The 21,585-nt window shown below is 32.5% G+C and overlaps 1 protein-coding gene and 1 long non-coding RNA gene across 6 annotated transcripts in view; one reads left to right on the top strand and one right to left on the bottom strand.

Moving 5' to 3' along the window:
• Nucleotides 1–21,585, bottom strand: part of Fife (regulating synaptic membrane exocytosis protein fife) — a 168,799-nt gene that overhangs the window by 56,834 nt on the left and 90,380 nt on the right. For all 5 annotated transcript variants that reach the window (XR_014924574.1, XM_085482080.1, XM_029319530.2 and 2 more), the window contains exons 10-11: nucleotides 13,420–13,595; nucleotides 8,751–8,819 (exon numbers count right to left, since the gene is read on the bottom strand). Coding sequence is in view for 4 of the 5 variants with exons in the window: in XM_085482080.1 (XP_085338206.1) it covers nucleotides 8,751–8,819; nucleotides 13,420–13,595 (245 nt within the window). In the remaining variant the exon portion in view is untranslated. The remainder of the gene's footprint in view (nucleotides 1–8,750; nucleotides 8,820–13,419; nucleotides 13,596–21,585) is intronic.
• Nucleotides 1–21,585, top strand: part of LOC114943806 (uncharacterized) — a 53,267-nt gene that overhangs the window by 27,838 nt on the left and 3,844 nt on the right. The gene's annotated exons all lie outside the window — the stretch shown is intronic.

Consider the following 21,585-nt stretch of genomic DNA (forward strand, 5'->3'; position numbering starts at 1 on the left):
CATTTTATATATATTTTATATAATTTATATAATTTATAACAGCAAGAGTGTATTTATCTCACAATATTGTCTTAATAAAGTTAGGTTCTCTAATCGCTGCGCGTAATCCTGCTTCGTATCCTACTTTGTTTTGCATGCTAGAGTCGTGAAGACGCATTTATTACGCATTATTGATTTAATATAATTATCCGCGGAAAAAAGTACTTTTTAATAATATGAAAAAATTTTTGTATAATTTATGACACTAGGATATGTGTATTTTTCTTACAATATATTATCTTGATAAAAATTTGCGTTTACGCGAGTAAACGATGTGAGTTTTAGAGAAACTATATAGTGCCTGGTACACGATGAGAATATGTAGAAAAAAATACCAATGTTATCTGTGAACGCGTCATCGAGCGAATTCGTTGCGATTCACGAAGAGTGAAAAAATCGCACTTGAAAGTATTCGCGACAAATCGAATTAAAACCTCTCACGTCGACGTCTCTCGCGGTCGAACCGGTTCGCGATTTTAAATTCAATCCTATCGGCGAATCGATTGTCATCCCGAACTGCTGTCGTATTGGTTGACGTGCGAATTTGCGTTTGCACAAACGCGACGTTAACGAGATAGGATGTGGACGCGACGTCGTACCATTTAATTGATCAATGTCATCGAGCTCGCCAGCGTGTAGCAGGATTATCTGTTAATGCCTCGACGAACTGGTTAAGGAGAATCTCGTTCATGTCGTAACGCTGGCATAGCTCCGAGAGCAATCCGGTTAGAGGTTTCCCTCTCGCAACGCTATGGTAATTATCAATAAGTATCAGTCACGATCAGCTGCGCGAGTGCACAAAGCTTGTTCGCACCCTATATTGAGTTTGCCGAATTTGCGAAGAATGCAGCGTTCGCTGTATTCATTATTTTGTATCAATGATGATCGACGATTAACTATTCAATAATCTCAAAAATTTGTATTCTTTATTATATTGATATTATTATTTTTTTTTGTTCTTGAACTTATTACATATATTATTGAATCTGTGAATCTCTCCCTGGAAAAGTTTTTTATATATAATAATTAAAATTATATAGAAATATATAACATTATACATATTGCAAAATTATATACATCAAATATGTCCATACATAATTAAATAAAAGTGCTTTTTATATATAATTACATAAATTCATATATATATAATAAATAAGTATTTTCTTTATATATATATAAATATATATGTTTCATATATACTCGTAATTTAACATGATTATATATGAACCCTTATAATTTATATATAAATTTATATAATTATGTATAAATATGGACGTATTTAACATATAATTTTACGATTATAAGTATGTATAATTATACAATTATAATTATATATAAAAAATTTTTTCCGAGTTCTCTCTCTCTCTCTCATATAAATCTCTATATGATATTTAAATTATTAATAAAGTCTAATTAAATTTGTGATAAGATAAAGTACTTTTTAAACGTATTTTGAAATTCAAGAAAAACTCTCGATTGTGTAATGTAGATATCACCGAACTCATAGTTCGAATTTTTTCGATTGTTTGCAAAACAAAAAGGAATGCAATGTGGGCGCTTGAAAATGACAAAGCTAATTAAAACTTATATTAGCGTTCAAGAAGCACGATCTAATTACGAGTAACACGCAAGGTTGAATAATTATAGGCTACGTGTCGCTCATTTGCATGTGTTACTCTACACTCATGATAACGATGTTAAATCTTAAATTTTATTATCGTTGAAATACTGGAATATTTAAAATTAATATAAATTAGAATTAATCGAAATTATAAATTTATAGTTTGATTTAGTATTAAATTATTTGTAAAAAAAATACATATTAGAAGGTTATTTATTATTTCACGCACATACACACATACACGTGGTACAATGAGTCCAGATAGATAGTAGGGTTAGAAAGGCAAGAGGATGAGCTGAATGAACGATAATTGGAAATGCGTTAGCTCATAGCCACAATGCTGTACCTGTTGCGGACAGTTCAGAAGCTTGAAACGCTTTCTCTATATAGATTCCATCTCCATCTGGACAATTTTCTGATTTTCCGATCTTTTTTTATTCCTTCCCAGTCATTTGGCATTTTTTCAACTTCGTGAGAAATTTGTGAAATTTATTCCAAACCAATCTTACAAAATATTAAAAAATTATAAAAAATAATTATAATAAATATCACAGAAATTAGAGTTAAATTATTTTAAATATCTTCTTAAATTAATTCGAATAAAAAATCGCATATATCATTTTTACTTTGTCTCTGTAACTAGAATATCTTTGTAAAAAAATTCAACTGTTTTGCGAAGCAAAGTGAAAATGGTAATGATTTTATTCATGTACTCGTGTAATTTTCCGTAATGAATATGACATAGAAAGCTCGAAATCTACGTAAATAATAATGATAAGTAGTTTTTACATCTCACAACGCAATATACATACATTTGAACTTTTTTGTCTGTCGTTTTCATAAAGTTTGCCCTTGTTCTGCAGTTTGTCGATTCTCAATTCCCAAAGGTAGAGATAGCTTTAAATGTTCAAATAAGAGAAAAAAGTTTTCTTACAAAAGATATTAGCACCTGGATGGTAGCTTTCTTCGTAGGGTGGTGCTCTTAAATGCAAACTCGAACGCTCGATAATTCCGAAGTATTATTGAAAGATTTCAAATTAAGGGGAGGTGAATCACAAAAGAGTGATAAAATATCTCGAAAAAGTAATGTTACGGTAAAAGCACTTTTTTCCATCAAATAATAAAACATATTTTATTTTACGAGTGAGATCTACAATTTCATATGTTTTATTAAAACGCGTATGTTTAATAAAACTTGAAATTGATGTAAGTAATATTTATGCGCAAAATTTTATACGTGCAAATTTGATTGTTACTTTCTTTGTAGATACGTTAAACGTGTGTTTTACAAATGTGTGCGATCTATCAAGATCTATCTTCATGATGATGCTATCAAACTAATGGATTGTATGTATATATACGGTCAAACACTTTTTACACGCGGTTCAAAGTAACAGTATAAATGCGTCGTGTCGAGATTACAGGCCGAGTGTTCGCGCGCAATTAAATCCCGGCGGCAACTTCATGTTTTTCCGCTCTGTTCACCAACGTCGTTTAATTATAATTATTGTCCGAGTGAAATAAATCGTCTCCACCTACCACTGTTCTTACGCGAAGTATAACGATGTCACGTGCATGGAGGCGACAAAGCGAGAGGCGTTCCCTCTAAATTATAGTTTGCAGCAACGTCGACCGTGATAACTCATACTCTGGAAAACGTGATCTACAAATTAATTTGCATTGTTACTGAGATTTATACGCGAATGCCGCGTCGCGTCGTCACACGGCAAATTTTTGCAGTCTATAACAACGAACAATTGTATGCACACACCGCAATTTGTTTCAGCGTTATCGCGCTCGTTGTATCTCGTAATTCGCGCATTTTAGAACAATTTTGACAATTTTTATCACTCAACTATTATATCTGCATAGTGCAATTTAATTTTGTTTTAAATATTGCTTGTATTATTTTTAATTTATCAAACCGCAAGGATTAGATCATTGCTTTAGAGAGAATAAACTCGCGCAGCGGCTTTAAAGGATCGGTTTTAATAACCATATTCTACGCAGTCATTAATCCGTTATTATTATTAATGTTATTAATGGTTCAGCGAACAATAACATAATTTGTGCTACAGCATATTACTGAATTTTATCTAAGGTATTTTTTTTTTAATATTGAGATATTTAAGACTTTAAATTGTTAATAATTCCTTTCAATTTTGAAAATTAATTAAAATAAGCCAAATATACGCGTCACAGATTTTTAGATAAATTAAATTTCTCTTTTTGTGCACATAAATGATAATAAGTTTGTGTATATAATTAGAATACATGTAATTTTTCTTGCATTGCATTGATTATATAATACGCAAATATATGCATTAGGTTTATTCTACGAGTCTTCAAATTAAGAAACATATTTGTACGTGATGTTACATATCGAGCACTGGTTCTCTAATCTAATAATGTTCATTTTATGTATGTTTCGCTCGCATGTGTTACCCCTCAATCAAACCACCCGGACAATATTTCGCCAAAACTGCCACAGTAAATATCCCCATTTCTCATGATTAAATCAAAACAGATTCCTGTTGCATTTATAGTCAACCTGTTGATCGTTAATTCCAAACATCGTTGTTGCTCATCCATATTAGTCGCTTTCGCAAAAATATTTAATCGCCTCAAAGTGGATCGATCACCTACAGTTTATATTGTTTCGATTAGTATCTACAGAAAAATAAATATCTCACGATCTTTCCTATAGAGATTAATTGGAAAAGAGATACACATATTGATATATTTTTTATAAAAATTTTTTCCCCGCGTGATTGTGTTTTTTTTAATTTTATTTATAATCTATCCAAATACAGATATTTATATATATATTTTTTGAAAATTGATTCATCGATTATTAATTATAATATATTATATTTCCGAAAGTGCGAACGCGGTTGATAATTCTGCACATGCGAGAGGACGAGAAAGCTAAATAATTTTTGATTGACGGAAGGAGGTTCTTTTTTCCCTCGCGTTTTCACGAAATTTCAGCGGCCGGACGCTCTTCGAATATAGAGACGCGCGACAGCGAGAGATCAAGACAACGAGCAATCGCGTTGATCGACGTGCATCCGGATGTGCGGCCAGCTGAGCGGTTTACAAACGGGCTCGTAAAATACACGAGACACGTCCGTTTGCGTTAACGTGTCTCTATTCCGAGCCGGTCGCGATCGATCGCGCGCCTTCCGGTGTTCCGCGAGCGCAGCTGCGCCCGGTGATGCGTCCCGTGTGCGATTCGCACGAAAAGCTATTATCCCGGGATAGAGAAGTGTGTGCACAAACGGCCGATGGTGATGGCGGTGTATGCGGTGGGGCCTGGGCGAGATCGCCCGCAATCCGGGGATTCGTGCGCGACGTCGACAGGTCTTTCGCACGCGCCCGGCGTGTCGTGCTATTTATGAAATAACGTTCCAAATCTATACGGCTTTTTTCATATCCGCGGTTTTACGTGAATACTCGTTTATATCGATCTCTCCACCGCGGTTGAAGTTTTTAAAGAGGCACACTAAAAAAAAAATTTATTGAACTCGAATAAGTTTGTTTCAATACTGATACAAATAAATTTATTTGAAACTAATAATATTGGTTTCATATATAATAAATATTTATTTGATGGAAAAAATCATTTTCAAAACATAAATATTTATTTGTTTCAAATTAATGATTTATTAGGCAGTATTGAAATTCATATTTTTTTTATTCAATAATTTCTTTTCGGCGCAGAAACTTGAAAATGATCGGAATTGTCTCTTTTAATTATTTCAATTGTAAGAATATATTAAAATATAAGATTCATTTAAGATCGTAATTGATTATTGACTTGACAATTAAAGTGTGACAACTCTCTTTTATCTTATTTCTGGTTATTCTAATTTTAGATACAATAATTACACACAAATGTAGAATTTCTATGTTTATTCTATGAGATGTTGCCATTTGTGGAAAATCTGTCATTGCGAAATTACGATCTAGTTATTACAGCTGCATCCAGTTTATGTCCATGCATTACGTATCATCGCGTTTAATGGCTTTCCCTTCAAATTGCAGAGCGGATCCATCGTTATTGTGCTTTCTGTGTGATTATAACGTATTAGTTGCTAATGATGTCGTGATTAGTAGGTGTTGCTTTATGCGTAAACAAGAAGCATGAATGAGCAATGTGTAATATGGGGACACGTATTTAATTATATACGCTATGTTTTTGCGAATTATGAAAATTATGAACTGTGAAAATACAATATGACGTGCGAATATCTCTGCGCGAAATTATCAGATTAAAAAATCTTTTTAAAATAATTAAAATTTTTTGCATATATATTATTTTTTATTAACAAAAATAATAAAAAGTGAAAAAAAAACGAAATGACACATAAAGTATATTATATAAAATTGGTGAAGCACAGATTCTTGAATTGTCAGATCGTCTGAAATAAATTGTTGTCTTGAATTGAAATCCGTTTGTCTGTATGCAAAATAAAATTCGAAAAATTCGCGTATATGTCCCCGTTTTAGATATGATGTGAACAAGCAAATACGATGTGAACAAGCAAATATGGATATAATATTGTAATCAAACCGTTTCGAGAGAAATACGAACAAAGAGCTATGACAAAACAGAAACCACTCGTGAATTCGTTATCGCGCGGTCGCTACGCCCGAAAGCTTCGTATTATTAAATAAATGCGATAACTGTTCTAAATATTAAGCGTTTATACACATAAACATATTAATATTTGATTACAGTAACCGCGGTAATTGTGCAACGATGCAAAATTCCCGAGATTAACGAATATATAAATAATAGAAAGCAAGAAGTCGCATATGAGAAAAAAGGAGAGGAAATCGATATGAATCGTACATTGTTTACAAAAACATTCGCGACAATTTAATAGTTAATAATAAATTTATATAGCGTATATTTATCATAAAAACTCACGCGCATACCGCATCAAATTTATTACTAATTAATTTAATTGCAACATTATTAAATCATTTCTAAAAAAGTTATGTTATTGACATTTTGTCCTTTTTCCGCGATGCCGATTATTTTGACAGCTGTCGAACTGTCGAGACAGTTTGACAGCTGTCAAAAGAAAATTAAATAATAAAATGATTAATCATTTCTAGAAAGAATATGTTATTGATATTTTGTCCCTTTTCTGCGATGCTAATTGGCTGTCTCGATAGTTTGACAGCTGTCAAAATAAAATTAAATAATTAAATTATATAGATAATAGCGCACTTGTGTTATCTAGTATATTAAAAATCGAAAAAAAATCGGACGATCGTTTTTGAATTCGTCCGCTTTTTAGTTAACCGCCAAAAACATAATCGTTATATTTCGTCGATAATATCCTGTCGTAATGGCGCAGGACGAAAAAGGACAACGAGAGAAAACGCTGACGTATGTTGTGGAGGAAACTGAATGCGCAACGAATAATTAAACGTCAATCGCACGCCTACTCGTCGGGTGCAAGCTTAGAACCGTTGCATTGGTTTTCTCTCTCTCTCTCTCTCTCTCTCTCTCTCTCTCTCTCTCTCTCTCTCTCTCTCATCTCCGCTCATTTACCTGGCTATTTACCTGACGCACACATGCAATACGCCAATAGCTGTTGCAGTTGATATAACTATGAGCCGTACGTCACCCATTTAGAGCAACGCGGCTGCATCGATCATCGAGAATCTCCCGTTTATTTGATGCGACGTAGATAAACGCCTGGTGCATTGCAGTATTATAATACGCGATTGGGAAATATGCATACGTCAAACGATAATAAGTCGATATAGAATATAGGTATGCGATCGATGAAGGTTTGTAAAATTATTCGGAAAATTTCTACAAACTAATTTTAAACGTCTGCGATTTAATTTTAGATTTGATTATTGAAAATTGAGCTCTCAACTATATGTAGATGAAAATGAAAATACATAATTCATGGAGAATGTAAATGTGGGTGATACACGAGACATCACAATGGAACGGCTATAAAAGGCTCTAAAAGACCGAGGTGTAAAATGACAATGGATGAGGAAGGTAAACACGAGGCGTGAGTGAGATAGAGAGAGAAAGCAGTCAAAGAGGAAACGACGCGTGAAGGGATGACAAAGAGAGATGGAGTTCCACGGAGTGGTGAAAGATTAATGGTGTCGCGTAGCGGCTGCTGATTAACTCGGATTCTATCAAAGTACTTCGCGATTCGTTAATCTCTCGATTATCATCGTACAAAACCTACCGAACCTGTTGCACTTCTTTCAACGGGCGATTATTCTGCGCAGTACGACCGTTTCTTCCCGAGAAGACCACCCGTAATTCTTATTATAATTAGTTTGCCATTTTCCGGGCAAAACTTTCTCTTAATCCTTCCCTTCATTGTGATCAAGTCCCTTTAATATGCGTGTCACGCCATAATCTCATTTTTTAAACTTTTATTAATTTTATTATAAATTGTTTCATTTAATTTTATTATAAACTGTAATTTTTAACTTTTTTTTTAATTGAATCTTTCTCAGCACGATAATGATATAGATATAAAATAAAAAAAAATAAATAGATGAAAATTAATATGAATAAAAATATTATATAAGATACACACAAAGCACGACTTATATTAATCAAGTAAAAAGTAAATAATACTTTAAGCGTTTCGTATTTTAATGTGCAAAAGAGGACATACTTTATGAAATATTTTTAATATTAAATTTTTTAATAGCAGTAATCTCCTTTTTAATTAAGATGAGTGTATCTATTAGTTATATATAGATTGTTAAAGAATATTTATTCGGAATACTAATGTTTATTCATTGGACCGATGTATTAACGCTGAACGTTTCAAATGTGTAATTCATGACGAAAAGTCAATATTCTAGACTAAAGAAACGAAAGTGCACGAAGTGCTTTAGCATTGTTCCCTCAGTAGTAGATATCAACGATATGAATCGCCGATATCAGTGTCGGAAAACTTGGGTCGATCGATAAAAGTTGGAAATCTAAAGCGAACACTTTTTAAACTCTTCTTGAATTTCAAGTCTTAGACGCTTCGAGAAGGTGCTTCAATTATGGCGGTAATCAGTGCTCTAATTATATACTCACTTCTATGTCCTTTATCCATGACCGGATCTCTCCTCAGCTTCACTCTCCTCTTCGCATTCATCCGTGGAGCTAAAAGAAGCAAAATTTAATCTCGTTAAAACTTTAAATATAACGACTAGCTTTCATCTTTCGATGCATTAATAATGTCTAAGAAAAGTAAATTGTGAAATTTAATAAGAATGAACAAAAATTTAGTATAAATAAATTTAATACGCGTACATTTAACGTAGAAATATATAATATTAGAGGAAGGAAGTAATCATTTAGTTGTAATCACGAGATACGCAGTATTTAAAAATCAAATTCGTGATGTATGAAAAGAGGAAGAGTTTTTTTTTAATTTTAAATTGAAATATAAATTGAAGTTACGAATTAAATAATAGCCCGAGAGCTAATTCCGCAAAACGGAACAAAGAACATGATGGGTCATAAAATAGTCGTGATTTAGGTCGAAATGATGCTGCTCGCGTTTTTGCTTTTCAACGTGACAGCTCCGGGAAGAAACGAAATTTTCTCCTAACGTTGTCAGTTAACAGTTATCGTTTCGTGATTGCACGCCCACGTAGTAGTAGCTATCCGTCGTTTCGCATACGCTGATAAAAATCGTTCTGCAGAGGAACAGATTTAATCAAAATTGCCAACGTAGTCCGGCGTGGCAGCGAGAATCCCTCTGTTTAATACACGTTAAGAGCAAACGGCGACTACAAAAAGCGAGCGAGAGGAACAGATCGGCCGAGATTTTCGAGCAGTTCCCTTTTTATAATGCGCCCCGGCACATTTCTGCTCGATGTAGCGTGAAGGCGATTTTGACGTTAACCCCGATTGCATCCCATCTACGTTCGATCTCGACACGTCATCGTAACCGCCTTGAAAAATTGACCTGTCGATGACCTGACGAACAAACTTGGAATAGGAATAGATACCGCAGCGAAGCGATAAAAAAAGGTGAATGAATTTTTATTCGCGGCAACTTATATTAGGTACAGTATATAGTCTTTAGAAAAACAAAAGGGAATGGGAAGTATAAAGTATATCAGGATATTTATATTTTATATATTTATTTTTATATATTTTATTTTATTTTTATATATTTTATATATTTCATAATCTAATCTCTAACGTAATCTTTTTTCTTCATATTTTTTTACTTTTACATCTTATATAAAATGTGATACAAAAATTTTTTAAATAAATTTTGAATTATTGTTAAAAATATATATTTAATATAACAAAATACAATATTTCAAATAACTATTTATACATATATGGATGTTTTATATATTTATAAGATCATAATTTTAAAAAGTTACAAAGCCATTTGAAGAAAAATGTAATTGTAGCACGTGCTTGGGGATTGTTTAATCGTGTATATTTTTTTTAAGTTACAAGTCGGTTCTAACTTGAAATGAAGAAAACTCGTGAAACATTTCTGCGTGAACTTCGTTAGCTTCGGGCGCAGCGAGAGCTTGAATGTCGCGCGATTACTTAGCACGGAAAGCGCTTGATTATCTTTCTGCTCCGTTCTTCACTTTTCTGCGCGTCGGTTATCACGGTGTGTTTGTTGGCAAGAAAATTAATCTCCTGCGTTAAGTAAATCGAAGACCATAACTAAATGAGAAACTGGAACTCCTCACAAGTGTTGCCGAGGTTGCAAGAGTTCGTTGTATAATTAACACAATATATTGTATATCTGTTAAACTTTCTCTTCATATTTTTTTTATTTTTGTATCACGTATAAAATACGTGATACGAAAATTGTAAAAACAATAATTTTAACTGTTCAAAAATATATAAGTATTAAATAACAATAATGCAATATTTCAAATAATTATTTATATTCAAATAATTATTTATACATATATGAGATGATAAAATTGACTCGAAAACGATAAAAAGTAATTTACATTTTAAATTGTCTTTTTGATATCGTTATTGTTAAATTGATATTTTGTTATTTGATATTAAAAAGAAATTTAATATGCAAATTGATTAGTTTTACGGTACATATTACTGATCGCATGTTTTTGTCGCACACCCATGTGAATTTTCTTTAATTCACGAGATGTTGCGTAGATCGTATCTCACCCCTAGAGGCATAAATCAATTACGTGACCCACTAACAGTTTCAACAAACGACTCTCCGTGCAAACTGCGTTATCCGTCGTCGCAACGGCAAACTTGCGCGTCGTAAAATTACACACAATCACTTTAGCACAGGCTTATCTTCGCACCTCTTGGCTCTCTATTCTTTCTTTTTGCCTCTATACTTTTCTCTTTCTCCGTTTTCTATACGAAGAGAAGGTTGCTCTCTTGTCTTTTTCACTTCATCTCACGTGCGCAGCTTGTTGCATCGCAGTTTTTATCGGCGAGATAGAAGACGTAATCCGTCTTCCGATCGACGTGCTTTTAATGAACACGTAGAGACAGATCGCAATTCGCAATGTCGTGGCTCTCGCGTGTCGTCTCGGATCGCGATAAACTGTCGTCGCGTTGCAATCGATATATATAGCGGAGCGGGATAGCCACTCCTCCCGAATGAGAAAAACGAAACGGTCCGTTTTTCCAACCGTATAACTCGGTTGACCCGCAACGACGAGGAGGAAAATGCACCGTGTGTCGACCGGCCTCATGATAAAATCTTCAGGAAACCTATACACGTTGGAAACGGTCCAAGCTCTCTTCTTGCGTACTTTTCAACTGTCCGCGTCAGCTGTCAATTTTCTATAAACGCGCGGTATTGCTATATCGTGAAATATCATTTTGAAATCAATTTTCTGCTGTTTTTCAAGTTTTCAATTAACAATTATATAGAATTTTTGTAAATTTTCTTTATTTTATTATGTATATAAGAATTATAAATGATTTAAGATAACTATTAATTGAACAAATGTTGAACGATTTTTCGAAAAATATATATATGTATTTACGTGTATTTCATGAAATGTAAAAATTTTTAAATTTATCTTTCCTTTTGTGTATATTAAAACAGTATTTGAATTATTTCGAAGGTTGATTTTCTTTTAATTTTAATTAAACGTGATGGAAGCTTTTATCGGAAGGCTTAAAAAAACTAGGTCAGCTATAATAAAAGATACTGCATCGTGACCGAACTAAGTTAGTCTCTCGGCTAATGGTGATAAAATCATTCCGCTGATGTATAGCAAAAATTATTCATGTACGTCGTATATAGGATTATACAATACAAATTGTGTATATATGTATCTACACAATCAATATTTAAAAGTTGCGTTAATTCCTGCAATAAATCTAGAATCTAGAGTATGAAATAAGAAGGATACACAATGTGTTTTTAATCGAGATAATTATAGTTCTGTAATTCATTCAAAAAAAATACATATTAAAATCAGCAGGTGACACGATTCTTTTCGAATAAAAAATATTTGAATTTTTACAACATTTGATTCAAATAAACTTTATGCATTCGATTACACATATTCAAAAAAAGATTTTTTTTTCAACAAATTGCAGAATTCGATCTGAACATTTCAAGTAAGAATTTTTCCCGATACATATACATTTTAATGCATATTGTACAACGTGGCCGTCTCTCTCTCTCTCTCCTTTTATTCATAAATATTTAAACTGCATAAATACATATCACAAGATATTTATCGATAGTCATAAATTGTGCAAACAAAACATCGTAAAAAATTTAGAAATTAGACTGGGAGAAGAAAAATCGCGTAAAAATATTTGCAAATAATTAATACACGTGAGATACGAGTGTACTTTATCTTGCTAAATATGCATAAATTACATTAATAAAAATGACCTCTTCATTTTCAGAAGGGCGGGAAATTCTCCCGACCATTTCATTTATATGCATATTACAATACCACTTTTCTACGGTGCACAAATTTTTGATAAAAGAAGTTCGCACGCACAATATAATAAGTCATGCAGTGCAAATCGAGGGTTCTGTTCGATCACGCTTGAATCAAGTATCATACAAATCTAATTAACCCGAATGCTATTGCCTACAGACAAAAAGACCGGCCGTTTCGTTTTTCCGTATAGCAATTAAATGGTATTTGAAAGCGACACCTTGGGCACGACACTCGAGAGTGTGGAGAGATCCACGATGACCTCCGAAATTAAATTCCCGATTCCTAATTAACGGAATTTCACCACTGGCTGATACAAAAAAAAACTCCGGAGGGTTAACTGAAACCAGAGTATTATCCACGGAATTGAATCACTGCCCAGCAAGCTCGAAGCTCGATCGATCAAACGTACCGTCTCTCTTTCTACTTACAATTTTTCCCCGTAACGCTAACATTTGCGCACTTGTGGCGAAGAAATCTTGCGGTTTGTGGGTTTCTGGTATTCCCTTAATAAGGTACCCCAAGCGTATAATTAAATATTTAGACTACTTATTACGATTAAATTATAATAAAGGAAGAACCTATTTTTATTATGAAACGACCGGGAGAATAAGTAATCACATTTCGCTTTATATTCGAATAAATAATCTTCTTGCGTGATATTGATAATATACTATAAGTATTTTTATTATTTTCGAATATTTATAAAAATATAGAGATAGGTATATTGAAAGACATTATTTAATCGAAAGAGACGATCAAACAGTCGGAATGCGTTAATACGCATACATTTTTTCGGAAATAAAGTTTGATAGTAGTCTTACCAAGATCACTGTCGACGTCATGAATGACGATCTTAATGCCTTCCCCATCAGCTAGACTGCCCTGTCTAGGCAATTCGCGTTCTTCAGCTGCGACTCTGCTAACAGCCGGTGGAGCGGCGCCTTTCACCGTTCCTGGTTGAGCTGATGTCAACGCCCTTATCGCATTTATATCAGGTCTGAAATAAGAATGTCCAATATAATTAGCAAAAAATTAAAAAAAATTTTATTGTCATAATTTATGTCATTTAATTAATTTTTATACAACATTCACAATTAATTGATATTTGGCAGAATTTTGAAATTTGTCAAAAACGATTAAAATTGTCTAAGGATTATTTTTTTTAATTTCATATATACGAAATAATCTTAAATAATCAAATATACGAAATAATCTGAAATAAGAATGTCCAACATAATTAGCAAAAAATTAAAAAAAATTTTATTGTCATAATTTATGCCATTTAATTAATTTTTACATCTACAATTAATTGATATTTGGCAGAATTTTGAAATTTGTCAAAAGCGATTAAAATTGTCTAAGGATTATTTTTATAAATTTTATATATACGAAATAATCTGAAATAATCAAATATACGAAATAATCTGAAATAAGAATGTCCAACATAATTAGCAAAAAATTAAAAAAAATTTTATTGTCATAATTTATGTCATTTAATTAATTTTTATACAACATTTACAATTAATTGATATTTGGCAGAATTTTGAAATTTGTCAAAAGCGATTAAAATTGTCTAAGGATTATTTTTATAAATTTTATATATACGAAATAATCTGAAATAATCAAATATACGAAATAATCTGAAATAAGAATGTCCAACAAAAAAATTTTTTATCGTCATAATTTATGCCATTTAATTAATTTTTACAACATTCACAATTAATTGATATTTGGCAAAATTTTGAAATTTGTCAAAAGCGATTAATTTGTCTAAGCTAAGGATTATTTTTATAAAATTCAAATATACGAAATAATCTCATATAAATGTACATACACATTTTTTTATTAATGTTTTATACTTTAAAAGAGTTTTATCGTTGAGAATTTACTGCTAACAACATGAATAAACATTAGCAAACTATTCCATTGTCGCCTAAACTTTTGTTTCGGAAACTAAAGACATTGAGCGCGGAGACATAAGCCGATTTAAAGCAACTGAATATAAGTATTAATATAGATCATAATATATAGATTGAATTGTAGAGTTTTCGCGAATTTAAGCCGCAAGATGGATATTGATCGTTCATATATTGAAGCAAGTTTTGTTATTATGAAACTATCTCAGAATAATCGAAATAAGTTTATTAATAATCTTGCCAATGCTCGCAGTAATGGTTGAAGAATGTTACAGCCAATATTGACTCTTAACTTTCCCAGTTAAAATTGCAGTAATAAACGATTCATGTTATTATTTTATTTGCTAAACAGTATGAAATTAGTATAAAATCATGTTGACTTGAAAATCAACTTTCGACGATATTAAGTGCCATTATTCCCTCGTTTATGTACCATTTATTTATATCGAATGGTAATTACATTTTTTGTTTCTGAAGAGGATTATCTGTAATTTTAACTGGAAAAAGTGAGTTCAAAGCAACTAAAAATGTAGATTGACAAATATGATTTGTTTTATTCAAGATTTAATTTAAGCATTACTATACGAATTATTACAATTATTTAATATTCGACTTCAAATATATCTCTTTATCATATATCATTCTAATTACAGTTTCGCAAAAGAAAAAGAAAAAAAGAATCTTTCGTTGAGTGTAATAAAGAAGTTGGATTTATACTTGTCGCGCTTTAATTCATCAAATGCCTCCAACTTATAACATAAAACAAGTGAAATCTTAAATTAGATTTTTTTTACGAGGGGCGAAGGCAAGCGCGAAGACAGAATATGAAAAATACGGTCTCGCCACTGACGTTTTTATCAAGGAAAAATAAAGTTTTTTATTTTATTTTATTTTATTTTATTTTTACGCGACGAGACTTTCAAACGTAGTCGCAATTGCGTTAAACTGTTCCTCGTGCAATGAGCATCGCCGAGCAAGCAATGAATTTATCCTCTCCCGCACAGCATGATACTATGGACACAAATTACCACCCTAATTCCGCGCTATAAAGGCTAAAAGAAGCTTACGTTCGAGGTTCATAAAGTAGTCTCGACCGCGCCGTAACCACCATTTTATCCAGTGCAAAAACGCCCAGTAGCTTTTCGGATTTCATCGGATACATTTTAACGCTAAATGCGAAGATCTGATTTTTAACCCGCGAGATCATTTTTGTGCACGATTTTCACGTCTAATATATGAGGCGTAAAACTCCAACCAACAGTTCAACTTTATCGAAATTTAAATTCCCAAAAATCAATCTGTTTATGAATTTTTTTCTATAAGAGTCATAATTTTTTTGAGATGTTTAAGAACAATTTTATAATTGAATATTAATTTCTATGATAATAATGTAACGTATATTAAATGTATTTCGTCGCTCAGATTTCTCTAAAAATAATTTCTTGTTTTATATATCTATGCGAGAATTGTGTATATTACTACGGAGATATAGCTTTTCCAAGAAGATCGATTAATTTGACGTTAAATATGAAATACGAATATATGGTTTCTGGTATGTAAACGTGCCAAGAGAAGCATCGAAACACCGGTGCACTATCAAGCAGTTTGCCGTATATACGAGGCTCTTGGCGTATATCGTATCGAAAGTTTTCGGCATTATCCTACAAAAGTTTTCCGTGTAGAAAGGAGAAATTTTAGCGCGATGGTTACGACAAGAGCACCGGCTACAAACTAACGCCGAAGAATACCAATAGAGTTCCATTTTCGTGGTAAATCGTTTGGTTGAAAACGGAATAAATGAAGAGAATGAAATAAAGAAATATCAAAGGTTAAAGTTGCATGTATACCTACGAAGTAGCACGAGTGATATATATATATATATATATTTGTTTGACGATATTTTAATTGAAGCTGTATATATTTCTCGAAATATTTTTTAAACATATGGAAAAGTATCGTAATATTCAGTGTTGAATTCTCATTAAAATCGACTGAAAATTTCTGTTGGGACGCTATACTCCGTGCAGTCTATTTATATTTATATCGCGACTTAACAGCCTTTTTGACGGAATTTCTTCTCAAGATTTACTTTACCAGGAAAACGTGATCGCCGTCTCGATCGCTTTTTCAGCTAAAAGGTTGACTACAAGTTCGACTCTCGAAAACTACGAGAGATCCTCAGGAATAAGTACGCGAGTTGAAGAAAACACATATATATATATATATATATATATATATATATATATATATACACATATGTATATACATATACAGGGTGTTCGGTAACTAACGGACCAATTTTCGAGTTATAAGCGATTGAAAAAAATGGGTTTTTTGAAAACTAAAGTTTTGGAGTTAAAAGTCTAACGTAATTACATTCTTCAGTTAATTTCAGGTAGAGTTTACTATAATAAAATTTTAATTTGAGGCTTAGTTATAAAGATACATAATGACAAATATTATGGAAAGTTGTAAAAAATGATGACCTTTTTCGACATTTTCGCTGAGGAAAAATCGTTCCCAAATTGACCAAAGAATCCATTTGTAATCGTTGGTCCGTTAGTTACCGGACACCTTGTATATGTCTGCATCGCGTTTCCGACGTTCTACTTTCGAAGTAACGGAGCGGAAAGTTTACCGCATCCCTTCTCGCAATAAATAAAAATTCATAAGTCGGTTGCGAGCCGATTATACGCAAACGATTGTCTGCAAACCCCGCGGCTGCGCTGCATTAAAAACAGAAGATATCCTCTCGGTGTGCATGACGTTGATGCAACTCTCCGGCCGCGCCCGTATCCTCCCGTTTTTCTCTCGCAAATTGAAACTTGCAATTTCGCTGACGGCTGCGGCAGCGCGTGCCCCGCAGCACCGGGCTTATCATTTCGCATTTTTATGCGCAGCGCGGAAAAATTTCTGAAAAAAAAGGCGGCGAATAAGACAGATTTCAAACGAGCCGTACAACTTTTAACGACCCCCGAGTGTTCCAAAAGCGTTTTCGCTTCCCCCGAGATGCATAATTTCGCGATCGTTCAATTGTTTTTTTCCGAAGAGATGGATGGAAACACGGGGAAAAAATTATTACGTACGTATGTATGTACATTCATGTGAAAATTTATCTTTCCACGTGACTACGTTTTTTTTTTCTCCTAATTGTACTTTTTTGATTAATTTGATATCTTGTTATGATATTAACACACACAATGGCTTCGCAATGATATTGAAAAATTTCCTTTATTGTTTCGCATTTTATTTCCTGCTCTTCTTCCTCGTATCTTATTGTTTTCGGGACATTCATAATTGCATTCTGAGTTTCTCTTTGAAGTAGCTTGCAACTATCGTTGCGCCTCGGAATACGAAATATAATCATGGAAAGAAGGTCAATTTTCCAAGGCGCTTTCCCTGTTTATTACAGCTAGCCACATACAAGAAAAAAAAAATATATATATATATATATATATATTACAAATTGTAATATATTATTTTAATAAAGTCTTATTAAGAAAAAAATAGAGATGTAGGATTTCTTCTAATCCTAACTAATGATTCTCAAATAACGTAAATCACTCGAGCTTAATTGGAAAGAAGATTTGTCTTCCATTCATATTACTAAGATATTTATACTTGTTAAAGAGGATCCTTCAATTCTCGATATTTAATAATGCTAAAATTAGATCTTTCATCTAATTTTCCGCCAGAAAGAATTGACCGGAGATTCGTCAAAGAATCTGCTGTTAACAGCGAGCGGTGACTATAAAAGCGAGATTGCTCTGCGAATGGATCTCCTTTCATCTTGCATTGATAGTTCTTCCTTCTATAACCGCGTTCAATCATACGAATTCGTGTGGTATCGACAAGAAGCGATTTTAGCCTCGAGCAATCGACCTTTCAAACGTGAATCCATTCGATTCCGCAAAATCGTGCGTTTAACGCACGATTTTGTCGAATGTTATATAGGGACGTTTATTTATAGGGTGAAAATAAAAATACTACAGAGCCGTCGGCGGAACGTTTTTGCAAGCATATCTCTCGGCGCAGATCGAGATTGAAAAGTAGCGTGCGATCACGCATCTGATTTTTCCCTCAAATCTTCATGTTTCGACGGAGTAGAAAGAGTGTTTTGGTGCACGTAAGATCGCTCGCAAATCATTTTCTCTCCTTTTCCCAGAATTTTTATCTAAATCGTTTCGTCGATAATCATTTCTCTTCGTTTTATTATATATAAAAATCTTTTTCTGACAATATTGCCAGTTATAAAAATATATTTTTCTTTATTTATAATTTCGCAGAGATACCATTCCAGAATCAGTAAGATATTTTAATTCGTGGATATATTATAAATATTATAAATTATATGTATATATATATATATATAATATTTAATTATTTGCAATTTTTAATTATGGTATTAAATGCAAATCAATTTTCCTAATTTTCATGATCAACAGTAATTCAAATCTTAACATTTAGAACATTTTCTGAAAAATTATACTTTTAATTGGATAAAAAAAACGACATTGAATAAACTATTTTTTTATGTAATGAGAACTCGATAGAAAGACTTAAATATACCGGTCAAACAGCGTGGTCGTATTGACGTACTTAACTTGCGTTTCTTGATATTTTCCGAAGAAACTTTTGGCCTCTGTCCTTTTAGATTCATCGTCATTAACCTTTAGAAAATGGAATTTTCTTGATAAAAGCGCGCCCTCGGATTACAAATTAAATTCCAGATGTATAATTTTTTTTTAAAGTATAAATTGAAATCAAAGTATGAATACGCATTGTAAATAAATTGGCAAGAATGTGTATGTGCGTAATTAAGAAAAATTGTCAATGGAATAGTTTTAATCTACGACAATATAACGATCCGGTAAAATTTAAGCTAGAAATAAACGTGAGAAAACTGACAGAAATGAACAGAATTAAAGAGGATAATTTTGAAGAATACTGTGTACATTTAAAGTGTAATTAAATATATCTAACATAGATTTTTTGACATTTTGATTGCAGAAGCGAATGTGTGTGTGTGCTTCTCGTTGAATTTCTATTAACCTTTTTCTCACTTGCTACATATAGGAAGCCGTATTGCATTCAGATCGAATCCTACGATCAAATGCAATGTCACATGTCAGCTTTAAAAGAGATGTTTTTCTCTTTTTCTCTCTTCCTCCGTTTTGTGCGCGGATTGGTCGGTGGTAGATGGAAATTTACAAGATCATATCTCTTTATGAGATTCTTCCCGTTCTTTTCATCGCGGCTCATAGTCACTCTTTGAAAAAGAGGGAATCGCTTAATTGCAGTGCCATCACGAACTACGACGGAATAAAAGCTTTTCCTAGCCGAATAAGAATGAGCTGCGCAACGATATCGATTAGGACATACACGGCCAAGAATTTGCGCAAAAATGGAATTTTATTTCGCACGCGTTTAGCGTTATTGAGAAAAATGCAGTTTTTATTTTAGAGATGAAGTAAGAAAGAAAAATACGGGAAGAATATATCGTTAATAAAAACGAAAATTGAATTTATTAATTTCTTCATATACGTTTGATGACATCTTTTATATATTATTATTAAACTGTCGGAGAGTAAAATCATTCCCAATTCATGAAACAATTTAAAAAAGTGCAAAAAAAATCAGTCGCGAAGTGAAATTTCGAGTCATATAGTAAATTGGATACAAAATAATGAAATAGGATAATTACATTAAATCGTAGTTGTTTCTAAGTAAAGGAGAATTAAAACTTTTAGGATTAAAAAAATTACGTCGCGGCAGGAATTACAGGATACAACTGAATATAATTACGTGGACGGGCTGTAAGTAAACGAGAGAATTAAAAGTTCTACTGTTGTGTTTTTAAATTTTGTTGGGAAAGAAAAGCAAGTATATAAGCTATTATTTTTTTCTCTATCTCTCGAAATATATAACTACCTTTTTAATCAATTATTAATACATAAATTTACTTTGCTAAATTAAAAAAGTGAAAAACATTTTTCTCAAGATTTAGATATTCAACGGAAGAATTATATTTTTTAATTATTTCGATCTATTTTGTATATTGTTACATCAAAACAAATTTTTTTAATATTGCAATTATATCATGATACATCAATTTTATCTGAAAAAAATGTTTTTTATAAAATACCTACTTATTAATCTCTCAAATTCTTAAATATTACGAATTTCAAGATGAAATACAATTATAATAAATTTAAAAGTAATTATTTAAGTGACTTTTTATAAGAACGTAAATGGTTTTTATCGTGAAGCGTGTTCTTGCTGTAGAATTAAGTTCTTAAAACGATTGTAAGAAAAAAGAAAAAGAAAAAAACGGGCTCTTTTGAACTTTACTTAATACGTGAGGCGGGTTGAAAATACATCGACGAGAGTCGAAAGTACACTAGTTAGAACGTGCGATATTTGGTAAAATTATCGGGACCATTTACCCTGATTTCCGGCGGTCTACCAAGATGACGATACCCAGGTCGTGGTTGACGCGGGTCGCCCGATGCAAGCATTCGAAGCACGACCGAATTTCGACGTCATGCAGCAAGACCGTATTAAAGCGCAAGTGCGACTTCTATTCTAATACCGCTCTTCGCAGTGGAACGTTTGGCCGATATAAGCCGAAGTAAGCCAGGAGACGAAATCGAGCAGTTGTTTTAATCCCAGTAACAACTGTTCTCTTTCTCTTTCTATCTCATTTTTTCTCATCTTTCCCGATTTAGCAACTCGTCGCGTCACTTCGAAATTGAGGTCAACGAATGGTGCCGCTTTAAGATATCACACATTGATTGGTCGCAAATAATCAACGACCCTTTTCAAAAACGTAAAAAACGAACTGGTATTTTGGTGGAAACTTCGTATATGTGCGCCGCTTCGTTTACTAGATTAAATTGGGTTATATTCAGTACGCATTCCTTCCAGATTTAACAATGTAAAACTATCGCTTTTAATAGATAAACGAGATAATTTTGGAACGTTTTAGAAACACATTTTGACAAATTATTTTTCGAAAAATAATATGACGAGAAATTTGTAAGGAGAAATTATATGAAATTATTTATAATA

The sequence above is a fragment of the Nylanderia fulva genome, unplaced genomic scaffold, assembly GCF_048542155.1.
Source record: "Nylanderia fulva isolate GAGA-0341 unplaced genomic scaffold, ASM4854215v1 Scaffold10, whole genome shotgun sequence".
Classification (NCBI taxonomy): Eukaryota; Metazoa; Arthropoda; class Insecta; order Hymenoptera; family Formicidae; genus Nylanderia; species Nylanderia fulva.